The 9,561-nt window shown below is 37.5% G+C and overlaps 1 protein-coding gene across 1 annotated transcript; it reads left to right on the plus strand.

The window, feature by feature from the left end:
- Nucleotides 1-575: 575 nt before the first annotated feature.
- On the plus strand, nt 576-7,259 carry IFT46 (intraflagellar transport 46). The gene is made up of 6 exons (XM_089646997.1): nt 576-818; nt 1,528-1,687; nt 3,124-3,290; nt 5,070-5,173; nt 6,543-6,655; nt 6,746-7,259. The coding sequence occupies exons 1-6, from the start codon at nt 590-592 to the stop codon at nt 7,020-7,022; spliced, it is 1,050 nt and encodes a 349-aa protein (XP_089503123.1). The 5' UTR covers nt 576-589; the 3' UTR covers nt 7,023-7,259.
- The last annotated feature ends 2,302 nt before the right edge of the window (nt 7,260-9,561 follow it).

Raw genomic sequence — 9,561 nt, forward strand, 5'->3', positions numbered from 1 at the left:
TATTTATTAATAATTCTTTATTTGAAATGAGTATTTCTTTTGTTTTAATGTCTGGAGACGTGAGGTTGCTTGAAGGGGTACGCGCAACGACTAGACGGAAGCCGTAAGGTCTGGACTCTTTCTCGAATGGGGTACTCAGGAAAAGTAATTGAGAACCACTGACTCGGGCAATATATTAATGATTGTGAATTAGTTATTGCTTTCTCAATAATTAATCGATCTTTATCGGATAGTGAAAAAGAAAATACAAATATTTTGTTAACAGTCATTTTAATTTACGTCAAGTTTTCAAGCAGATATGAATAAACTTGAAGCAATTGTAGGCATGGTAATATTACGAATATTATGTTTGTTAAAACTAGCTGAAGCATCCAGCGTTTCCGGGCTTTATTCTGCTTTAAGGGCTGGGGAAAGACTTGTCAAACACAATGCATTTTTTTGTAGCGCCAAGATGGCACCACTTTAGTTCACAATAATATTTGTGAGTTCAAAAGTTTTTCAGTACCCTCTTAATAATAAGAATAAAATGGTAACATTATGTAATCTGACTTCGGGCTTGTTGGGTGCAGAACTGCATGACCCTCGTGCGATGTCACATTTTTATTATTATAATTCACCGGTTTACCAGATTTCTTATGTTGAAAGTGGTTTTCTTAACCCGTTATTAATATTGTGGTCGTTTCAGTCACCGGACAAGCCACAGAACATCACCAGGATGACGGAGAAGCGACCTGTGTTGTCTCAACAGGTGTCAAGGGACAGTAGACCTGAACTTACCAAACAGAACAGCAAGAATAGTGAATCCTCAGAAAACTCTGGTAGGTATCTAAATTGAATTATTACCCACAGATAAAAAAAAACAAAAGAAGATATTGCGACATGGAAGTGTTCCTGTCGCCGACCTACATACAAACTGCAGAGACTATCAAAGAGGCTGCCGCACATTAAAATTATTTTCTCATTAGTGAATTTTTATTATTACGTAAATGAAATTTCACTAATTAATCAAATAAAAAGATATCTAATCTATTAAATTTGGTATTAGTGGTTACCATCTGGCTCCACCCAATATTTGGATAACTCCGATTTTTTCTTGTTCACTAGAAAAATATGGAAGCACCTAATAATTTCACGTCCTGACATTATTATTTTTAAACACGCTTAAATTGATGTTAATTTCATAACCCCATGACGCATAATGTAAATGTGGCGTTGACCTTATAATTGTAGACAGAAAAATGTGTAAAAAAATCATATTGTCAGAGCTCACCGTTCAGGAGTTATTGCTGCCTCACATTCAAAATATGTTATGCTTTTGGAGAGGGAAATAGTATTATAATTCAATTCCCGGGAAACCTTATGTTTTAAAATTGTCTATCGTCGAAATTGTACCACCTGCATGTAAAAGCATTCAGATATATCCTCCGAGTTGTAAAGGATGCATTAAATGTATAACCCACCCCAATACTAATTCATCAAGCTTTTGGTTTAATCACATTTATTGTTTGTATCTTTACTTATGTGCAGATACAGACAGCAATGATTTGGACGAGCTGAGGGTCGGCAGGAATAGGGTCAGGGGTCGCACCACCATGGTCATCCCGGCCGAGGGGGCCTACGACCCTCAGCAGTACGCTGACCTCGAGGTCAGCCCTGACATCGCAGAGATCTTTCAGCACATCCTGAGGTACAAGCTAATAGAGCTGAAGGTCGGCAGGAATAGCTCCTGCCATTATTCCAAAATGGCCGCTGTGCATTGGCAACATTGCCCCATCTATTACTGTATCTGTATCTCTGTTCATCCTATATTTCTAAATTGGATAATGTAATCATTGGTTCTTGTGTAGCCATCCCCAGAGCATGTGTGTCAATTTCTAAAAAATTAATGCCCCTGGTGAACCGGTCGCCTCAGGACAGGAGTGCTCCTAACTTTCGTGGTACAAAATCATGTTGTAATATTATTGGGTTTTAATTGATGTTGTTACTGAGACACAAAGCTTTCTCAAAATATATAGAGCAAGACCGACTAGATTACGGGTGTGAGGTTCGACCGCCAAATTACGAAGACACTACTGTGAACTAAGTAAACTTCGCTGTTTTAATTAATTTAATCACTCTGCTTTATTATTATGCTTGGTAAAATAACAAACAAATCTAGTATCAACAACAATCACAACCATTTGCAAACTGTCGATGCTCGATGGCACTGACTAGATCTTTTTAAAAACCGTCGCGCGCTAAGGCCTGTACTATTACTACAGTCAGCCTTGATACTTGATATTGAGGTTATGGCGGATGTATTTATGATCAATGAAACATTTAACCTTCCAGCGGGCGCGTTGAGAAATTTCCCTTGAGCGGGCGCTTGTCGTAAATTTTACGTCATCAAGTTTTCTCCATGTAAGTGGTGTTTTCTTTATACAAACTTTAGGGAATTTCGTTAAGGATATGAAAAATCATAATAGGCAGTACTTTAAAAAAATATATTTGACTTTCTTAAAAAAACGAAACAACACTCTAAACATGTTAATATTTCAAAACAAAATATTTTATCGACCTATTTAGTCAGAATCAATATTCTCATCCTTACAATTGTTACAAACCACCTCAACTGAAGAATGGTTCTTACATGTAAAGGACTGGCAACGGCAACACTTCATTGATGCTGAGGATCTTTTCTTATCCAGTGCACATAACCGACAAACACCGCATTTTGGAAAGCTTCTGTTTTATTCTTCTGTTATCGGTTCAACTGCCCTACCGTAATTCACTTTGAGAAAAGCATTTATATCTTGCGGTAAATGTTTGACATTTGATTTGACTCTAGCATAGCTCGAAGCTCGATGCTTACAACTAAGTCGCAAGAGTGGGGGAAGCGATAAGGCGCGTTTGTCGTAAATTTTACGACAGCGCGCCCGCTGGAAGGTTAAATAAATAAAAAGATTTTAAATAAATTGCAGGAAAGATCGAGATAAACAAGATATTGGTTACAAATTTAATGTTTATTTACGAATTTCGCCTTGGCATCTCTACAGCTAACCGTTCGCTATACACATGGCTTATTCGTTTTGAGAGTATAAAGCTACAATTTTTGTACCAATTGAAAATACATTTCTTTTCTAGGTATGCTCCTCAAAAGATTGACATTGACTTCAAACTGAAGCCGTTCCTTCCCGACTACATTCCTGCAGTGGGAGATATCGACGCTTTCATCAAAGTCGTCACCCCGCAGTATAATCTCAAGGGAGAACCTTTACCCGAAAAGACTTTGGAGAAAATTGGAGAACTTGGTAATAAAAAAATTCCCTTTAAATTGTGTACCAATGAACTCCCCGGTATATAGGGTGTATCAGTAATCAACATGTTCTCGAAGGATTGTAAACGATGATAGTTTTTTCAACAAAAAATATATTTTTCCATCACACGTCTCCACTGAGTACAGACTAGTGGCTCACGTGTATATGCATATGCACTCCGTCTCTTTCCAGCAGCACGGTAACGGACGAGGCAGAGCGCGTATCACGTGATCAGTGACAAGGTTTCATAAAAAAGTTTTATTTTTGTTTTTCGAAGGTGATAAGGACGTCTTCAAGTTTTATTATTAGAAATAAACATAATTTTTTACATGTAAACATTTTGAAATCAAAATTAAATCTTTTTAAAAATCAGTCACTTTACGTTTATTCATCTAAACACTGAACTAAAGTTACTTATAACAAAAAAAATACAAAAATGATTTATGATCATTGAACGCCTCACCTCACTTTTTGTGTCTTTTCATATAAAATAATTTATTAATATTCACTTCATTAAAAATTCACAAAGTTTAAAAATTTTTCCTCAAATTGCGGTCGGAACCTTTGGTTTCATAGAGGTGTAACATTTTAATTATTCTGTGGTTAACTTCTATATTTGAATGAAAAGCTTGCTATTTTGTCTTTCAACATCACACCGTTTAGTTCATATTTCTAACTATTACTATAATGAAGACAACGATTTCTATGAGAGCAAATGACCTGTTTCCAAAAGCGAGCAAATTGACTCTACGGATAATAAACAGCTGTTAAAATGAACAAATTATCCTGAGAAGTTCATTGAAAAAAATATCATCGGACAGCAAAATGACATGCACATTTTCACACCAAATATGCTCGGGAATCGCTGGTTAAAATCTTCCCCGTACCTACGTGCTGATACTGCTGATACATTGGTCTAATATTAGTCTATGTGCTGATACAACTGTATAAAGGTGTAGCTACGTATGTAATTACGCCATTGGCAATACGTATACCATCACCCGGTTGTGCAAAATTTTGAGGCGGGTAAAAAAGGGGCTTTGGGAAGGGATTTATTTATATACAGGGTGTATCGGCACGTACCCGACAAACTTTAACCAGCTATTCCTTAGCACATTTAGAATAAAAAATGCTATGGGCACTTTGCTGTCCGGTAACATTTTTTTTTAATAAAAAATTTACTATTCATATTTTCACCACATGTCACCAATGTTTTATCCTTTGTCAAAGTTTGAAAACACGTCTGGCAATATTTTGTTCGAGTTTCGTTGAATAATGTACGCACGTACCTACGTTGGCGCGCTTTTACAATCACAACGAAATGGCACGGCACCATTCGTCTCATTTTTAACTATTATTATTTAGTGTGTACGAAAGAGCGAGGACACTTTTTGACACACTTGCTAATAACAGCTGTTGAACACGAGAAACAATGCAAATGACAGTGACGGAGTGTGGATTTTTTATTTATTTTTTGTTTTTAATGGAAAAAAAATGTTACCGGACAGCAAAGCGCACATAACATTTTTTACTCCAAATGTGCTGAGGAATAGCTGGTTAAAGTTTGTCGGGTACTTGCTGACACACCCTGTATAGTTCTTGAAAAAGTCTAAATGTTCAGAAAATAATGAAGTAGCTGCTACTTACTTTTAGCAGACTCCACTGAAAAACCTGTAAAACAATGTGACATACCTAGATATCGTCTTCGTACAAGATATTATGGTATTCGAAATACAATATTAACTGGAAATAAATTACTTTTATTTTTTTCAGGGCTCATCGTTTTGGACGAACCATCCCCAAACCAAAGTGACCCGGCACTCCTCCATTTGCAACTCAGGGCTGCATCAAAATCAAATACAACGAAACAAACTATGGTAAATTACACAAAGTATCAGTGTGAATAAAAGTAAGGTTCGTTGAATGAAGGTTTACATTAGACACAGTGTCTGGAAACTCGCAGTACAAGCGGAAAATTGGTGAATCTGCTTCACATGGAGAATAAAAAAAACATTTTTTTCGATCTGAGCATTTCGATATAGGTATATACAGGGTGTCCTTGGGGTAAAGTGCACTAAGAGTGCTCTTAAGGAGGTGATTTTACGTTATAGTACTAGTAAAAAAGATTTATGACTTGGAATTTTTATTTTGCGCTATTGTTAAATCTATCGTCCCGCGCCCAAACGCTGCCGTTCCGTCAATCTATTTACATAAAGACCGCAGCTAGAGTCAATAAAATTTATGTTATTCGCTAAGGATCTGATAATTTAATGTATCTAGCAGTGTTTCACTTTAAAAAACTTGATTGTTTTAATCAAAACTTGTTAATATAGTGTGTCTTTATATTAGTGTGCATTTATTCAGACTTACTTAAAAGAAAATCTTTATTCAGTGCGTGTTTTCTCCAAAGACTTAGTTTTAACATTGAGTTTATCTGTGCGTAATTTTAATTGCTGCGACAACGCCTGGCTACATCCACGAAGAATGTGCAGACATTCATAAGGTTTACAGATCATATGATGTAAATACACATGGAAAGTTCACATTTTTCAAAAAATCGTTAAATTAGTCAAAAGCAATGACATTAGTTAAGTGATTAACTGTCAAAACTATGAATACATTTTGTTAATTTCAGTACAGTTCTCTTTTTGAATTTGAATTAAAACATACGATATTGTAGCATAATATTGTAAACGTCAAACTCTCTGCCTAATGTTATTGTTTATATACGGTTTTAATGGATACGGGCCGATCACAACATTGCCACCTCATTCTCGGCAAGTTCACAGTACATTTATCGGGTAAGTTTGTACGTCACACTAAGAATCTTCAGTAGGCATGTCTTTTTGTGTGGAAAAAAGTTGGTTTTTTGGAAAAAGTGAATTTTCTTTTTTTCTCCTACCATCATGCAGAATAACCTCCCGAAATTAGTGCACTTTACCCCCGGACACAATGTATTTTTAAATTTATACCATTTCTTTAAGGGTTAAAAAACTTTTGAAGCTGGATCGACGCTTTGGCGCATTTTAGATATTAATCCCCAAGCGTCCAATTTTTTTCCATATCTGACCTGAAAAAATTCCAACCTCGGACTCTATTTATTCTAAAACGAAAGCTCATATGGAAAAAAGTTATACTACAAAATCGAATCCAAATGTGATGAAGATTCCAATTTTCTGCTTAGGTTCCGAAGACCAAAACAAAAAAATATGTGAAGTTTATATAAATTGGGGACATTGATTTCAGGTTGTGAAGAAAATTGAGAATGCTGAGAAGAATGGAAAAGCTATAGAAAGATGGATCAGAGATGTCAGTGAATTGCACCAGTCAAAACCACCACCAAACGTTCACTACACGAAGTAAGAAAATATACAGCCTTAAAATTTGAAAAAAATAGTTACAACGGCAGGACAAAACACCAAAAATTTATTTTTATTTTTATTTTTCAGACCTATGCCCGACATAGACTCCTTGATGGAAGAATGGCCGGAGTCCATGGAAACCAAGCTGAACGAAGTCGGCTTCCCTCCAGCCTCTTTGGACTGCAGTCTCAGCCAATATGTGGACATCGTCTGCAGCTTGTTCGACATTCCGGTCTATCCCGAACTGGGTTTGAACGGAAAGGTTCAAGCCCTGCACGTCCTGTTCACCCTGTATTCTGCAATCAAGAACTCTCAGCTGTATAAAGATAGACAAAAGGCCGATATCGAAAATATTTCTAAGTGATTTGTATATTATGTTTACGGGTTAAACTAAATAAATTGCTAAGCCTGAAAGGAGACTCTTAGGACGGGTTGTTTCGGAGAACTTGAACAATTCTTCAAATTTCAAAGTTACTTTCTGTTTTTATTTCAGTTCTGTCAAGCAACTAGCCTATAATGATATAATAACAGAATTTGAATAGGACTTTCACAGAACCCGTAAATGAACGTTGAAATTTGATGAATTGTTCAAATTCTCCAAAACAACCCGTCCTAAAAGTCCATTATTTCATACACGGAAAGCTCTGTTATTGATTTCAAAATAGTATTTTTGTAATTGGATTCGGTAAGATGGGGGTAATGAAAAATAATAATTTTCGTATAATAATATCACTGGAGAAGTTATTCAAATAATTTTGGGAAAAATAAAATTAAATTGATTTTGTGGTGGTGGTGGAAGTGGAACACCAGGCGATACTGAGATTATCTTCTTCTGTGGAACGTGCCGCAAATATACCATGAATAATTTAGGAGTGATTAGTGGTTCGGAGTAAAACGTTGTTTGAAATGGCTTTAGTCTCAACATACCCCAATTGGGGATGGCATTATCTGACTGGCTCAAGGGTACCTAGCACGGTAGATCGTTAAAGGATTTATCGATGATGTCTATAACTTGTTACCGTTCCTGAACACCACTGGATATCGCTAACCAATAAACAACACTTCACGCCGAATATTAAGGACAGGTCGTTGTGAACTGATGTTTGTTTGTTGGTGAACTGCAGTCATGCTCAGGAACGATGACATTTTTTTGCATCTTCTTGATTTTTGGCTTCCTTAACATTTAAAGGGCGTTCATTAAACATTTTGAAACCTTTATAAAATATATTGTTTTTTTAACGATAAATTTGTCTTGGGAAGCCTAAAATCGTTGCAGCTTCTCGTAAGATAGCCATGGACTGTACTATTAATTTAACACTTTTTATATAATATGGTAACATTCTATTTTTTCTTGCATATAAATATTAGGGAATTATAGACCAAACTTTGCAACACATTTAGAATATTGGCGCCCCTTAACAATATCAATAGACGCCTAAAGAGGAGATCACTGTAATCAATAACATTCGCATGATTGCGTTTTTGTGTGGAAATACAATCACGCAAAAACTAGCTGTACCCCGCCACGCGTTGCTGTGGCTCACTCCTTCTGTGCAGATAGATAAACAATAGCGAGTGTTGCTTTTACGTCCAACAGATTAACTGTTAAAAAAAATTTTTTTTCCGACAGAAGGCGTTGTTTAAAAAAAACATATTTTTACCTGTCCCAGGTGATATCTATATAATATAGTTATATACAAACAAACGCGTATTCGAATGCAACGCTGTGTCAAAATTTCAAAGCAATCGGTGAAGAATTTTCGGAAATTTAAATTTTTTAACAAACGAACATTAACATTTTTATTTATAAAGATAGATATTTGGTAAGGAGACAATGAAAGATAATGTTGTGTTTTGTCACAGCGTTTATTCTGAGTCAGTAGAATTGCGCAGTTGGGAGATGACTCTGGACCGATGACGACGACACCAGGTGTAGACGGCGATGAAGTGGTTGTGGCGGTGGTCAGTGAGTCGACTCCGCGTTGGTGGAGACCGGACTCATGGATTTTCAGCACTAGTGAAGACGTGGAGTCTTCCGGGTACTCCACTGTGAACAAGGTAGCCGAAGGTGCGATGGACGTGGTCGGTAGATGACCGGGAGATGCAGGCCGGCGACGATGCCACGGTTCCGATGCGCAGACCGGCGAAGATGCCGCAGGGTCTAGGCGCGTAAGGTCATTGCTGGCCAGGAATGAGAGCCGGGGCCAAGGCGCTGATGTGATCTCGAGGAATCCATATTGATTCGTAGTCCGTGCAGAGCCTGGTGTAAGGTAAATAAGGTCCTGTAGCGGCGCGGTGAAGAAACAGCGGGGCGCGACGCCGGCCATAGCGGCCGACTCCTCACTACGCAGCAAGCAGTCGCAGCACTCGCTTGTTGGTCACTCGTAAAACTGCTAATTAATGACTGACCGAGTACATCTCGACACGCCTTATATAGCCGCCCAAGTGCATCGAGAACATTTCAGACCTGTAAGTAGAAACGCCGAATGCTCGCATTGCGTCTAGAGAGTTCCCGCTACAATGCGTTTTGCATTGGCGATCGCTCCAGAATATTTTCGTAGCATCGCTACAGATAGATGGATAATCTCAAGGGCGATGTGTTAGGTTTGGTATTAGCAGAGCCTGGCGCCTTGGCAATTCGGCGCCCGGAGCCTCACTGCTCCAATTGCGCCCGCAGAGGTCTGACCATAAATAATGGGTCCGACCCTGACTGCGCCGTACTGTACCCGGCTGGGGAGTTATGACTTAAGTGGTAATCACTAAAAATTGAAAAAAATTATTGTAGTGGACTACTAAGATGGATCTTTAGATACTTCTCTAATACGAATAGGTACGTACGTACATAATAATATTAAAATATTTTTAAGCAGGGAAATAATATTTTCATCATGGCAACACTTTGC

The sequence above is a fragment of the Hesperophylax consimilis genome, chromosome 25 (assembly GCF_061612785.1).
Source record: "Hesperophylax consimilis isolate HC1 chromosome 25, BYU_Hcon_1.0, whole genome shotgun sequence".
NCBI classification, from domain to species: domain Eukaryota; kingdom Metazoa; phylum Arthropoda; class Insecta; order Trichoptera; family Limnephilidae; genus Hesperophylax; species Hesperophylax consimilis.

What these genes read in the sequence shown, in the direction of transcription:
- IFT46 (XM_089646997.1), top strand. Translation starts at nt 590, where the DNA reads ATGTCACATTTTTATTATTATAATTCACCGGTTTACCAGATTTCTTAT. An exon ending in TGAATCCTCAGAAAACTCTG is followed by an intron (nt 819 to 1,527) that starts GTAGGTATCTAA and finishes ACTTATGTGCAG; the next exon opens with ATACAGACAGCAATGATTTG. An exon ending in GGAGAAAATTGGAGAACTTG is followed by an intron (nt 3,291 to 5,069) that starts GTAATAAAAAAA and finishes TATTTTTTTCAG; the next exon opens with GGCTCATCGTTTTGGACGAA.